We start from the raw sequence: 16,450 nt of genomic DNA on the forward strand, positions 1-16,450 counted from the left end.
TTTCAATTCAGTTTCTTTGGTTTGTTAAACACAAAAGATGGCATTATGAAGAGTTTTGAAAACCAGTAGCCGTTGATTTCCATAGTATTTTCCCTTCCTTAATATTAGTGGCCACCATTTTCTATCATTTATTCATTAATTTTTTTTTCGACTTAGTCCCTTTATTAATCTGGGGTCCCCACAGCGGAATAAACCGCCAACTTATCCAGCACGTTTTACGCAACAGATGTCCTTCCAGCTGCAACCCATCACTGGAAAGCATCCATACACACTCATTCACACATAAACTACGGACAATTTAGCTTACCCAATTCTGTACCACATGTTTTTGGACTTGTGGAGGAAACTGGAGCACATGGAGGAAACCCACGCCAACATGAAGAGAACATGCAAACAAAGAAATGCCAACTGACCCAGCTGAGGCTTGACCCAGCGACCTACTTGCTGTGAGGCAATTGTGCTACCCATTGCGCCACCATGCCCTTCCATCATTTATCAAAAAAATAAAAAAATTTAATATATATAAATATTTGTGTTCACAGAAAAACAAAAATCGCCCCTTGAAGGTGAGCAAATGTTATTTTTGGGTGAACTATCCCTTTAAAATGACATTGTATATCGCTTTTTCACCTTAAAAATTGATTATTGTACAACATAGATTTTCAAAATTAAAATAATAATAATAATTTATCTATGAGCCCTAAATGTGACATTTTCACTTTTTTTTTAAACTAAATAATCCTATTTTAATTTTCAATAAAAATATTTTATTTTAGTTTACCCCATTGGCAGAACGTTTTACTCGTTTCAAGGAAAAACTCAATTTAATTTAAAATTTAATTTAATTTAAAACTCAACCTAATTTGGACATTATTTTTGAAAAGTTTTAATTTTGCTTCTCTATAAAATCATCCTTGTTTTCAGTCCAAATATCTAAAAAAAAAAAATCGTAAATCAAGACAAAAACCTCTAAGTAGAAAAAGCCTTTTTTTGCAGCGAGTGTAGTATGAGAGTCATGGCTGAGGTAGTTTTAGTCACTCTCTTCAAATGTTTCTGCAGTGGGCGGTGCCTGAGTGGGTGGCTCCTCCACTGACTCCACCCCTTCATCCTCAGCCTGTGTGCAGAGCAAAAAAAACACACATGAGAAATTGGAGAATTGTGACAGTTTAACAGGAAACCAAGAAAAATAGGGAGCTGCACTTCATGGTTTCCCCTTAAACACACTGAGTCATTCACCTAACGAGAGAACTGAGTAACGGGGAGTTTTCGACATGAGTTTCACTATAGAAAATGACTGAATGACATGTTTGTGTCTTAACGGATTGAGACTGTTCTCATGCAATGCTATTCATTTAGATCATTATGGGTTGGTGCTAAGAATTATCATTGATAATGAGAACTAATCGAGCTTTATTACTGCGTGCTCTGTAAAACAAATCTGTATATTAGTAGCTGTCTGTATATATATATATATATATATGTATATATATATATATATATATATATATATATATACATACATACATACATACATACATACATACATACATACATACATACATACATACATACATACATACATACATACATACATACATACATACATACATACATACATACATACATACATACATACATACATATATATATATATATATATATATATATATATATATATATATATATATATATATATATATGTGTGTGTGTTTTGGACAAAATTAAGTGTTAAATGTAAGACATTTATTAGTTATAAATACACTATATAGGTGTCACAATCACCAGCCATCGTAACTTCAAAGATCGCTGGATCTCACTCACAATAACTTATGGACTACAATTCCGCCATTTCTGGACTACATTTTCATACATGCACTCCGCTCACAGACACATATGCTTCCTCATTCAGACTGATTATACTCACACCACCTGAGGATTGTAAAAGTCTGATTACACACACTATTTAAGCATAACACACTCTCCCTTCCATTGCCGAGTCTTGTTCATCTGTATAGTGACATTACAACGCGTTATCTTAGTCTTGTTTTCCTGTGTCTTGACCCTAGTCTAGTTTATCCTTTTGTCTCTGTTTGCTAGTGGTGGGCAAAGCGAGGCTTCATGAAATACTGAAACAAACGAAGCAAATGAGTTGAAGCTTCGAAATGTTCGAAACCCTACTCTATGGTGACACCTAGTGGTCATTTTTTATGTACTGCATTGAAACAGCTTCAGCAAGAACATTTAGCAAGTAAGGTACTTAACCTGAACTTTGTAAAAGTGCACCTTTAAGAGATTTAGTGGAGCGGTTAAGGTTTCCGACTTCCATGCGGGTATAGTGGGTTCGAATCCAAGCTGAAAAAGCTATTTTGAAATGCTTTAATAGCAGTTGGTAATGTCTTGTTCTTGTATCGTTTTGTTTCAACATTGGTCTGACATCCGAATAAACACTTTGTGAATAAATATGTCTTGTTTTGGTCCTATAACAGGGTTGTTGCTAGATCAGACACAGTTGTGGCCAGAAGTTATCAAGAATTATTTATATTATTCATTAAATTTCCCATTTATTGCATTTCATTAACGTCTACCCAAACCCTAAACCCAACCATAACAATACTGTAAAAATATTAATTATTGTTTTACAGTGTTACAAGAATGATGCTATATTGATAGCATATCCGCAGCTGTATCCTATATAGGCTACACCATAAAACAGAAACATGATTAAAATACATAACACCATGATTTTGGAGTTTTTGTACAAGTCGGGATTCGAACCTAAAAGTCGTTGGAAGCATATTAACACCGTGCACACGGTCAGTCCACTAGGCCTTGTGAGACAGGAATTGGCTTCGACCCTGACAGTTACATGCAGATTAGCCAGGTCTCGAAACGCTTCTAAACTGATCGATGCTTTGAATCGTTCTACTCATGTGACCAGGTGTTTCGAAACACTTTAGTCACTTGACCTGGGTGTTTCGGATCATGCTTCGGTGCAGTGTTTCGAAACACTTGCGCTTCAGGATCTCGACACTGTGTCGAAACGTCAGTTTCACGTCAGCCATCCCTACTGTTTGCTGCCTGCCTTTCGACCTCTCGACTGTGTTTATACTATGATTCTGGACTGCTTTTATACATCTGGTTGTACCTGTGTTGACCTTTGCCTGCCTGACTACTCCAATAAACCTGCACGTGGATTCTAACTCGGTTGTTTCTGTCACTCCCCGTGTTACAATAGGCAGAAGAATTACTCTTTAGAATATACGAATGAGTATTGCAGCTGTTGTTCTTAACAGCTATAAAGTTTTGGGTCCAGGTGATGACATGGCAACTTTTTAAGCAGTGTTGCTGTACAATATTGTAGAGTGATGCAAGTTGGCTAGTTTGTGGCTGAAAATTGGCAACAAAATTTTTACAAAAAAATTAGAAATGCACGTTATTTTGTATAGATGTTCACATCATGTTTGTGTAGTTACCACAGTGAAACTAAAACAGGTTGTAATAAATAATACGTTTTACTTAAGTACTTATTTCAGGCCGTACTTCTTTACTTTTACTTGAGTATAAAAGTGTAGTTAGTACTTTAACTTTTACTAGAGTCGTTTTAAACATCTGTACTTCTGATGTGTGTAAATGATGTGTGTACTTTTGCCATCTTTGGCTTTAGATCAGGATGTACAATGAGTTCAAGGTCTGTTACTAAAACTAAATCTCCAGTAATGCTGAATAAACTTTTATTATGTGTAAAAAACTATATCGATGTACTAATTCACTGCTGAAACATTTTTATATGCAGAATATACAGATCTTGAAGTTCTTGAGATGGAAATATCTCAGATGTGGACATTATGTGGAGCGATGCGGAAGATGAAGATTAAGTTTGGTATAAACAAGGTGCAATCTATACAACAAAAACATCAAAATTGAAGTAAAAATGTTACAATCGTGATGTTTGTGATTTTTAAAATAAATTTCAAGATTATAAAAGCAATTATGTATGTTTTTTTTTATTTTATGTTGGTATAACGTTTGAGAATTTCAACTGTTCTGATGTCCATTGAAAAGGACATTTTTTATGCTCTTCTCGCATAAATCTACCAGAGGCCGCTGTTGACTAGGTATGGGATGTTAACCATTTTCAAGGTATACTTTGGTTTGGAAAAGTCAAGGTTATAAAACCACCAAAGTTTTCTGCTATACTGTTCCTAAGAATTTTGTTTTAAGACTTTTTTATTTTCGTTTTTTTTCTTTTTTAGCAGTATCTCCAACAGAAAAGATATCCAAAAACACAATTTTAAATTGTAAAGAAAACTGTGTTATATAAACTAACAAAGACAGCAGAAGTCAATGGTTTATTTTAATTATTTAGCTTGACATGCTTACTGTTATACTATTTTAGAAATGTTTCTCAAAATAAAATATATTGTTTTAAAGGGGAAAAAGTTTTTGTTTTTTACCCAGATATTTACTGACCTACTCTCCTCCTTTCCTAAACCCAACCAATAGTGTTTTCAAAAGCACAGATTGACCAGCTCCCCCCCTTCCCTAAACCCAACCAATGATTTTAAAAAGCATAGCGTTCATTTTAAAGAGGAAATGCAGCTATACGTACTTCTGGCTACATAATTTGAGATATCCAGAAATGTATATAGAGCTACGTTTTCAGAATGAGCCTGTGTTGCAAAAAATAAGGCATGTTAAATTTTTATTATTATTATTTGGTCTCGTTTATAGGAACCTCAAGAACTGTCAAAATATAATTTCAGATTTTTCTGAAACATAAATCGGGTCTGAAGTAGTTGAACTGTAAATAAAAGGTAAACTGGGTAAAACTATAATGCTTCGTTTTTTCTGGATTCATTAAAGTGATTTTTACCTTCTGTTCCTCCTGTTGAACAGTCTTCTGAGGCTAATAAACAGAGAAAAAGAGAGACAAAGAAAGAAAAAATAAAGTTGGTCCAAAAGCATCCTGATTTCAGTCTATTCAACACGACAATACTACAATACACACAATACACAACAGTACTTAATAATAAGAACAAGAATATACTGTATGATGGCACCAAGTAGGACATGTTCCTGGATTAACATCTATGTTGATTCTGGAACAACATTGCAATCAGCCAATCAGAATTAAGGGATACATTTACAGTATATGTTTAGACTTATACTTCTACATGATTGTTATTATTCTCATCTGACTTTGGGATTAATTTACACTTATGATTGGGGTTTGGGGTAGGGAATAAATATGGATTATGTTTTTAAACAAAAATGATGTTCCAGGAGGATCAACATAGATGTTAATCCAGGATTGCACGGTTATTGACAAAATCATGAGGTGCAAGAATATACACACTGTAAAAATATCCGTTAATTAACAGTGTCCATATTTTGTGATTTACAAGTGTATTTATGGTTGTGAATTGCATTATGGGAGGTTGATCTCTGCTCTGTTGACTTTTGATTTTGAAAATTCAACTCTACAGTTTAACAGAGGGACTTTAAATCACTTTTTAATAGTTTGAATTAATATATGAAATAATATATAGAGAAATACGTCTGTAAAATAACAGAAGATGTTCTGGTGGTTTATTACAAAGGTCTTGTAGTGTAATATACAACAACAACCCAGACAATTTATAACTGCAAACTATTAAGAATGTTCAATGTTCACTCGAATGTTCAAGTCATCTTTTTCAACTTTTTAAAGTTAAAAGTTTTGGAAAGAAAGATCAAACTTTCATAATAGAATCACAAAATATGCAAAATTACAATATTTGTGTACACAGTTTCATGTTTCCCTTGAATTTAAATGTTCTTACATTGTAAGTTTGTTGGATTATATTTACTCTTGTTAAAAAGTTGAGCCTAAGATAAATTACAACAAAAAGAAATTGATTACTAAACTGTAAAAAATCCTGGTTCCCTTAAATTTTTAGGCTGAATCAAATTAACCTTATTCCATTGAGTCCACTAAAAATACAACTGAACTAATATTATGTTATATTGACTAAAAAAAAAGCTTGCATAACTTCTAAAATGAAGTTAGAATATGATTAAAGTTACAATGACCTAAAAACATATGCTGTCAGCAGTGCTTAATTTGTAAATTGTGAGGTCCCGGAGCAGATCGGGGTAACAGATCCGGCATGTTACCAGAGGGAAACGAAAAAAAGGGTTGGGGAGTCGGGGAAGAAAGTGAAAAGTGGGACAGGGGTGCGCAGAGGCGGGGGATCGGTAAAATTAGGTGCTGGATTAGATTTCAAGCCCTGGTTGTCAGGACTAATTGATCATATAATTTTTTACAGTATAATTATATCGTTAAAATGACTTTTCTAATTGCTTGGTCTAAAAAGTTACGCAGGCGACGCAGTGGCGCAGTAGGTAGTGCTGTCGCCTCACAGCAAGAAGGTTGCTGGTTTGAGCCTTGGCTGGGTCAGTTGGCATTTCTGTGTGGAGTTTGCATGTTCTCCCCGTGTTCGCGTGGGTTTCCTCCAGGTGCTCCGGTTTCCCCCACAGTCCAAAGACATGCTGTACAGATGAATTGGGTAGGCTAAATTGTCCATAGTGTATGAGTGTGAATGAGTGTGTATGGATGTTTTCCAGAGATGGGTTGCAGCTGAAAGGGCATCCGCATTTATACTTCTGCTTCAAGAGCACGCGTACGGCGCAAGCCTACGTGTGGATGCATAGCCCTTGCCATGGCCGTCGAACACCTCTCAAAAAATGTATCGTTGTTTAAAGTTGTTTAACGTCCGCCGGCTCCTGCCTCAGAATGAGCGAGTTTGAACAACTTGTGCATTAAAGGAGGTTTCAGAAAAAACACCAGCAAAGAAACTCGACACAGAGGAACATTAACACCTCACTGCCAACTAGCGTTTTAGAAGTGTTACTGCAGTGCAACAGAAACAGCGCAGAAAAGAATGAATGCAAAGCTACGCGCGTTGCATGTGCCGTGGGTCACGCCGATCACTTGATGCAGAAGTATAAACCAAGCTTTAGTTGGTGGTTCATTCCGCTGTGGTGACCCCTGATTAATAAAGGGACTAAGCCGAAAAGAAAATGAATGAATAAATGAATGAATGAATGAATGAATGAATGAATGAATGAATGAATGAAAATGGCTCAATAAGTAATCTTTTTCTTGACAATAATAACAACCCACATAAATCTCAGTGACTAGACCAGAGATGGGCAAACTTGATCCTCGAGGGCCGGTGTCCATGCAGAGTTTTGTTCCAACACTAGTCAAACACACCTGAACAAACTAATCAGTGTCTTCAAGGTCACTTGAACTCTATAGGGAGGTCTGTTTGAATAGGGTTGGAGCTAAACTGTGCAGGACACTGGCCCTCCAGGATCAAGTTTGCCCACACCTGGACTAAACAATAGACATGAATAATTTTTTAAAATTATTAATTAATAATTAAATTAATCATTTAAATTTTAATCAAATAGTATTTAATATTATCAATGTATTGTCATTAATTTATTTTTTGGTGTGGCACGGTGGCTCAGCGATTATTACACTATTGCCTCACAGCAAGAAGGTCGGTGGTTGAGCCAGTTAGCATTTCTGTGTGGAGTTTGCATGTTCTCCCCATGTTTCTCTCACAGTCCAAAGGCATGCGCTATAGGTGAAGTGGATAAACTAAAATTGACCGTACTGTATGAGTGTGTGTGATTGAGTGTTTATGCGGGTTTCCCAGTAATGGGTTGCAGCTGGAAGAGCATCCACTGCATAAAACAAATGCTGGAATAGTTGGTGGTTCATTCCGCTGTGGCAACTCGTGATAAATAAGGTATTAAGCCGAAGGAAAATTAATGAATAATTTCTATTTTTTATAAGCATATGGAATTGTCACAAAAATAATATGAATGTTCTTCATTATTTAATATCCAGCATATTCCTTTGCTTCTCTGAATAGATTTATATAAACCTCCTAAATTTTTTGTACAGTATTTAAGGCAAATATATTAAAAGATTCTGTAATCTAATGATCTTAAAATGAAAAGTAATCCCTTAACTGACTTTTTTCAGCATGAAAGTGATTTACCTTGTAACTAAAGACATCCAACGCTGATCAAGACTATTAATGAAAGCTAGATTTAGGATATTCTGGGATCATACATGTTTAGCTTGATGCATTTAAATACATTTTTAGAATTTAGCAAGCTATATTTGAGTATAACTGCTTATTTAAAGAGCAGTAGACTATTTACAAACAATAGACTATTTGTTTACCCATTTTCTTGGTCTTCCTCGTGGTCTTCTTTCTTTAGGTGGCTCGTCCTACATCCCAAAAACAGTGAAACAAGGAGAGAGCATGTTAGATGTCTGAACAAGCATCGTGTTCAGGTTTTAGTGCATTACAGCCGTTTCTTTTTTACCCTGGTTGTGAGGCGCTGGCCTTTGTTTTTACTGCCTCTCGGTCGTCCTCTCGGCCTCCGGGGAGCAGACGGTTCAACAGGCTCCTGAGGGATTCAATTGACTTGCTTTAACTCAAGCTATTTCCTAAGCATTTTGCAAAATTTGAGTATATAAAATACTATTATTATTCTTATTTTAGAAATTCCTTCATTTATTCACTTTTCTGCTGCATAGTGCCTTATTTATCAGGGGTCACCACAGCGGATTGAACCACATACTATTCCAGCATACGTTTTACGCAGCGGATGCCCTTCCAACTGCAACCCAGTACTGGAAAACACCCATACACTCTCACATTTACACACACACTCATACGGCCAATTTAGTTTATTCAATTCACGTGTAGCGCATTTCCTTGAACTGTGGGGGAAACTAAAGCACCCAGAGGAAACACGGGGAGAATATGCAAATTCCACACAGAAATGCCAACTGACCCATTCGGGACTTGAACCAGAGACCTTCTTGCTGTAAGGCGACAGTGCTAACTACTGAGCCACTGTGCCGCCCTCTTTTAAAAATGAGTTGTTATAATTAGTTGTTGTGAAGAAGTTATTATGAAATGCTTTTATAATGCAGTATTATTATAATGATTTTTCTTTTATTTAAAACTAATAGTAATAATAATTGCTTAAACAATTTAAGATTTTTTTAAACAGAATACAAATTATTATTATTAAAATATTAAATACACATTTCAGATGTTTTTGTTATTTTCTAACAATACGTTTTATTATTCTTATAATTATTAATAAACTGAAAAAAATATTTCTGCAAAATTGTTGCAAGCAATTTAAGTGTTAAATTTAAACAAACAAATTACATTTAGTAATGTTTAGCTTAATTTGTTTGTGTAAATTCAGCCCAAATAAATAGTTTACAAATTTAAGCCGAAATTTTGCAAAATTTAGAAATGCAATCATATTTGTGATGCTCCAGGGACAGACGAGTTTTCGCTGAGGCCAGCTTCCAGCCTCCTCTGCTGAGACTGCAGCTCTGCACAAGACTTTTGGCCAGCGGAGAAATTAAAATGGTCGTGCCGAACTGAGTCTGGTTCTCTCAAGGTTTTTTTTCTTCACTCTCCTATTGATGAAGTTTTTTTTCCCCTCTCCGCTGTCGCCACTGGCTTGCATAGTTCAGGATCTGAAAAGCTACTCATCGATGAATTTGCTCTTCAGTGTTTGGACTCTCAATAATGACTTCAAACCACACTGAACTGAGCTAAACTGAACTGAACTTAAACACTTAAAACTGAACTACCCTGATCCAGTTACTATGACCATTTATGTGAAGCTGCTTTGACACAATCTACATTGTAAAAGCGCTATACAAATAAAGCTGAATTGAATTGAATTAAATTGAATATTTGAATAATTTTTTGCTAGATAAGTTGGCGGTTCATTCCGCTGTGGTGACCAGATTAATAAAAGAGACTAAACCAAAAAGAAAATAATTAAATTATATATATAAAATAAATATATTTAATATTAATCTATTTTTTTTTTATTTTTGTACATAAATAATTATTAATATGATAAAGATTAAAAAATTTGCTAGAATAATAATAGAAATACATTTTTCTCTCTTGTAGTGATTTTCATTGATGATTTATTTTTAATATATGATTATACATGATTTACATTAGCCGCCCTGTATATTTTTTCTCCAATTTCTGTTTAACTGAGAGATTTTTTTCAACACATTTCTAAGCATAATAGTTTTAATAACTCATTTCTAATAACTGATTTATTTTATCTTTGCCATGATGATATACAGAATATTTTACTAGATATTTTTCAAGACACTTCTATACAGCTTAAAGTGACATTTAAAGGCTTAACTAGGTTAGGCAAGTTATTGTATAATGATGATTTATCCTAAAGACAATTGAAAAAAAAAATTGTTTAAGGGGGCTAATAATATGGACCTTAAAATGGCTTAAAACTGCTTTTAATCTAGCCAAAATAAAACAAATAAGACTTTCTCCAGAAGAAAATATATCATAGGAAATAAACATTTCTTGCTCTGTTAAACATAGTTTGGAATAAAATAAATAAATGAATAAAATGATAATAATTGTGACTTAAACTGTATATATTTATACTTGATCTGGTCTGACCTGTGGTGCTTTGCGTGGTCGTCCTCTGCTGCGTTTGGGAGCTGCTGTCTCCTCCATCTGACCTGCTCCAGACTCCTCCATGTCCATCCCAGAGCTCCTCACACATTCATCAACACACACACACACAGAGTGGGAAACTCACTTCACACACAGAGGGAGAAGGAAAAAAGGCATCACTGCACAGCTTGAAAGATGCTGAAAAGGCTTTACATACTAATAAAAGAAGTTAAAAAGGCAAGGCACTGAATTAAATGTGACATATTTGAAACAGAAATTCTATGTTCTTGTAATATTCATTCATTCATTTTCTTTTCGGCTTAGTCTTTTTATTATTCTGGGGTTGCTACAGCGGAATGAACCGCCAACTATCCAGCATATGTTTTAGGCAGCAGATGCCCTTCCAGCTGCAACCTATCTCTCAGCACCCAGAGAAAACATGGGGAGAGCATGCAAACACCACACAGAAATGCTAACTGACCCAGCCGGGACTTGATCCAGCAACCTTCTTGCTGTGAGGCTAATAATTGTGACTTAATTTCTATCTATTTCTATAATCCTCCTCTGATCTTCGCCTATCTGACACATCATACAATGACACATACATTAGTCATACAGTAGTTTTAATAGTAAAAAACATGACATGATGACACAGAAGTCTCTGTTTTTCTCGTTGCCTATCATGATGAGCCTATAAAGCCAAGATTAAGGTCAGTTTCAGTGTATAATTCATATATAATGTCCATATAGTGCACACACACAAATTTCATCAATGACGGCTTATTTAACCCCTGCTGGCAGAGAGGGATTTTTCAGAAATCTGTTCAATGGCATCTATTCACATTAAACACAACTTTCCATGTTCCTCTCATGAATAACCACTAACCGTCACTATGGCTCCTCATAAGCAGACCTAATAAACTTACGGAAATAACTAATAAACCTGCAGAAAAAACACCAGTGTGGCAATATTATACAGTTTAATCAGCATTGTCATATGCAATGGTATTTAAATGTAAATGCAAGATGCTTAAAAAAATTAAAATCCTTTATGCCAGATTATAAACAAACATGTTTTTCCATGCATACTTTAAGGTAAGAATCAGGTACTTTCTGTGCAGTAAAATGAGTACTAAATGTTTCATAGTATTACCACCATTATAAAGGAACACTTACCAAAAAAGTATGATGCTTGTTGTGTGTTTTTAAATATTTGTCATTGCAGTAGTACTGTGGTGTTTTTGGAATGTACCATGAAATAATAATTATGCTGCATAAATTTCACTACTATAGTATATGTCAAAGTCAAAATAATTATGATATCTAAATAAAATAATAAAAATAAATAAATAAATAATTTATGTTTTAAATAAATAAATGACTTAAAAATAAATGAATAAAAAACAAAATAAAATAAAAATAAATAAAATTATAATATTAAATAAAATAAAATTATAAAATATAATAGAATAAAAAAAGAAAACAAAAATGAAAATAATAAAACAGAATACACTGTCCTAAAATAAAATAAGCAAATTCTAAAATAAAAAAAGAATAAAATAAATAAAATAATAATAAAAAATAAATAAAATAAAATAAAACAAAATAAAATAAAACATTCTTTGTAAAAAAAAAGTTGATTCAACTTAAAATTAAGGCAACAAACTTCAGGAACTTTTTACTTAAATCAAGTCAAGTGCAGAAATTGGGTTGAAAGTCGAGTCAACTCAAAAATGGCCTAAAGTTATCCTGATGTAGGTAAGTGTTTGCCGAAAAGGGCAAGTGCAGTTTTAAAGAATAGCCGTGTTAATAAAAGCTTAAAACAATATATAAAATCTGCATTTTCGGGTGCCTTGACTTACTTTTGCTGTTTGTTCTGAAGTTTATTGCATTAAAATTTTAGGTTGAGTTTGAGTTTTTTTTACAGTGTGTTAGTACTGTAGAATTATGTAATCAAGAAGCTAAAATTTCTGAACAATACATGTCAAAATATAATGATCTTTAAATTTCACAACAAAACTACTTTATCTCACTTTCCCTCGAATTATTCTCTGCTTTATCAGGGGGTCACCACAGAGGAATGAACCACCAATTACAACAGAATAATTAAAAATAAAATAAATATAAATATATTTTGGAAGTATGCAACTACTTAACTACCAAAATGCAAAACTTTCAGAAGATTATGTGCCAAAATATAATGCTCTCTAAACTTCACAACACAACCACTTAATCTCACTTTTCCTTCGGTTTATTCCATGCTTTATCAGGGGGTTACCACAGTGGAATGAACCGCCAACTACAACAGGATTAACAAAAAATAAATAAAATTAAATTAAACAAAATAAAAGAAAAACCTACCTAGATGCAAAAACTTCAGAAGACTACATGCCAAAATACAATGATCTCTAAATTTCACAACAACACTACTTAATCTCGCTTTCCTGTAGCTTATTCCCTGCTTTATCAGGGGGTTACCACAGTGGAATGAACTTCCAATTACAACAAAATGAACATAAACAAAATAAATGTAAAAATTTTAAATAAAAAAACCTAAACAAAACAAAATTAAATTTAAAAAAATACTGGCGGTGCAATGGCACAGTGGGTAGGGCTGCTGCCTCACAGCAAGAAGGTCGCTGGTTTGAGCCTTGGCTGGGACAGTTGGCATTTCTGTGAGGAGTTTGGGTTTCCTCCGGGTGCTCCTGTTTCCCCAATGCCCTATAGCTTGTGGCTGGAAGGGCATCCACTGCCTAAAACATATACTAGATAAGTTGGTGGTTCATTCCGCTGTGGCGACCTCTGATTAATAAAGGAACTGAGCTGAAAAGAAAATGAATGAATGAAAAATAAAACACCCTAACCAAATCCTAAACTAAACGAATTCTAAAATAAACTCTGGAGGTCTGGGATGGATGGAAGCGGCTCGCCAGCTATTTAGTGTGTTTTCAGTGGTCTTTAAGTTCCTTTTCCATATGGTGGGCAATTACGACAGCCCACATTCCTCACATACTTTCAGACCTACAGAAAAATGTAGCTGGCGGTCGTGAACTACAGCGTGTAATGAGCACGCTTTGCGGTGTCCTGAGGATGTAAACACAGCCCTAGCAACATTTAAACAGGGAGAAACAAAATATTATTAAAGACACTACAACAACAACCTCAGGAGCCACAAAAAAGAGAGAAAATGGCAGGCATAAACACAATAACAGAACTGAGGTAAAGTTGGTTATATATTTGCACATTGGTTCAGTTACAACTTGTGATGTGCTCCCTATATTGTTTACCATGGTACTTTGAATATTCAGTCTGAAATCACAAGTAGGTTTGTCTTTAAAACAATATTAGCACTATTTATTTGACTATGAATGCACAATTATGTACTTTGATAGTCATTGGCTGCTAATATAAATTAAATTATTATTATTATTAAGAAAAAAGTCAGAATGTGTGAATATTAAACCAAGTTTACCGCAATAATAATAACTAAAGTCAAATAACAAAGAGGTTTCCCATGTGCTGTGGACCAGAAGAAGGGGTTTATTTGAATATGGCCCTATGTCAATGACAATTTAGACGTGTACTATAGTATTTTTACATTTTTAATCAATCAATATTATGTATTAGGCTAATATCTGCACAAGTAAGCTATATTAAAAGGATTTTTTGACTTTCTTTAAAACTAAAAAGCCGAAAAGGATACCCATCTCTGTTTTAGACTGCGTGCCAACATCTTTTCCCCCCTCTGACATTAAAACTTGACGTTTTTCCCTCAGTAACATACTCCAGTTAACATCATGTTGAATAGTGCTTCAGTTCAACATAAACCGATTTAAAATATAAAACTGTCATTAATGTGGATGTAAAGCGGTAAAATAAGTCCATTTACCTTGTTTACGTTGTCCAGTGTTGATCTGAAGCGCGTGTGAAGTCGCGTGTGACGAGAGCGAGTGTGAACATCAACAACATATGATTGGCTCCGCCTACGCACGTCAATCATCTTCAGATTTGAATGGCCACGCCTCTTGTAATTTCAGCTATTTTTCAAAGCTTTTTTTGTAAAATAATTAGAAATAGTTTCTAATAAGTAATTTAAGTAATGTTCATAAAATGTTGTTAAGAAGATACAATTTCTTTTAATGCAAAGGCTATTTTTGCAATCAATAAACCCAAACAAAACATTTTCCCACAGTAAGCAAAAGTCTTTATCAACGTTCACATTTACAAAAAGGGAACTTTTATTCCGAAGCAAAGTAGAATAATTGCATTACCAATATAAATGAACTCTGACGCTTCTGGGTCGCGTTTTTGTGCAGCGTAGGCGGCTATTCTGATAGGCTGTGCGCAGTGGCGTCGCGTTCTAAAAAACGCAAATGAAGAAGCCAAAATCTGCAGCTTAATCTAGTAATCTGTTGCCAGTCACACACACACACACACACACCCATATAACGATCAGCCCAGTGTTTACCAGAACAGTCTATCTGCTCGTTGCCACGGGATTCACACGTTGTTCAAATTATTAAAACAAGATCAAGGGATGAGTAATCTGGGATTTTTTCACCTTGTAAAGAAGTATTTCAAGAAAACAACATTAGTCATTTTCAAAAGAATGAGAAAGCACTGTCAAAAGTACCAAAAAAGTACCATAGTTTTAATATGAAGTAGTTCGGTTGTAATAAAAATAGCATGTGAATATAGGCTATTAGAAGTGTGTCAATACATGAGAATATGCTATAGTATTTCATAGTAAATGCTAGTATTTTTTAAACTACACTAAAGTACTTGGAATTAGTCGGTTATGATTATATAACATTGTTAATGCAACAAAAAGCATTATATACTATGCAGTACCCTACTGATATATACAACTAGAATATATTACTAGAATAAACCAGTTTACAGTAGTAAAAACTAAAATATACAACAGTATTTATTACAGTTTACCAGTTCATTGCAGTTCATTCTAGTTTGCTGCTGCATTCAGTGACAGTGTTAAAATTACTATAATATATACTCACCGGCCACTTTATTAGGTACACCTTACTATTACCGGGTTTGACTCCCCTTTTGCCTTCAGAACTGCCTTAATCCTTTATGGCATAGATTCAAAAAGGCACTGGAAATATTCCTCAGCGATTTGGTCCATACTGACATGATAGCATCACGCAGTTGCTGCAGATTTGTCGGCTGCACATCCCTGATGCCAATCTCCCGTTCTACCCTATCCCAAAGGTGCTCTATTGGACTGTGGAGGCCATTTGAGTACAGTGAACTCATTGTCATGTTCAAGTAACCAGTTTGAGATTTGTCGTGCTTTATGACATGGTGCATTATCCCACTGGAAATAGCCATCAGAAGATGGGTACACTTTGATCATAAAGGGATGGACATGGTCAGCAACAATACTCAGGTAGGCTGTGGCGTTGACATGATGCTCATTTAGTACTAATGGGGCCAAGGGTGCCAAGAAAATATCTTCCACACCATTACACCACCACCACCAGCCTAAACTGTTGATACAAGGTAGGATGCATTCATGCTTTCATGTTGATGATGCCAAATTCTGACCCTACCATCCAAATTTCGCAAAAGAAATCGACACTCATCAGAGCAGGCAACGTTTTTCCAATCGTCTCTTGTCCAGTTTTGATGAGCCTGTGTGAATTGTAGCCTCAGTTTCCTGGTCTTAGCTGACAGAAGTGGCACCCGGTGGTCTTCTGCTGCTGTTGTTCATCTGCCTCAAGGTTGGATGTGTTGTGTGTTCAGAGATGCTCTTCTGCATAGCTCGGTTGTAACGAGTGGTTATTCGAGTTACTGTCTATCAGCTGGAACCAGTCTGGCCATTCTCCTCTGATATCAACAAAGCATTTGCAGCCACAGCCTTGCCGCTCACTGGATATTTTCTC

The 16,450-nt window shown here is 34.8% G+C and overlaps 1 protein-coding gene across 1 annotated transcript; it reads right to left on the reverse strand.

Annotated features, from left to right (window-relative positions):
• Nucleotides 1-627: 627 nt before the first annotated feature.
• si:ch211-161c3.6 lies at nucleotides 628-14,483 on the reverse strand. Its single transcript, NM_001386743.1, has 6 exons — nucleotides 14,434-14,483; nucleotides 10,548-10,688; nucleotides 8,392-8,475; nucleotides 8,246-8,293; nucleotides 4,874-4,906; nucleotides 628-1,114 (listed from the first exon to the last, which is right to left on the reverse strand). Exons 2-6 carry the CDS (start codon nucleotides 10,632-10,634, stop codon nucleotides 1,031-1,033), a joined length of 336 nt encoding a protein of 111 aa, NP_001373672.1. The 5' UTR covers nucleotides 10,635-10,688; nucleotides 14,434-14,483; the 3' UTR covers nucleotides 628-1,030.
• Nucleotides 14,484-16,450: the final 1,967 nt, after the last annotated feature.

Source organism: Danio rerio, chromosome 6 (genome assembly GCF_049306965.1).
Source record: "Danio rerio strain Tuebingen ecotype United States chromosome 6, GRCz12tu, whole genome shotgun sequence".
Classification (NCBI taxonomy): domain Eukaryota; kingdom Metazoa; phylum Chordata; class Actinopteri; order Cypriniformes; family Danionidae; genus Danio; species Danio rerio.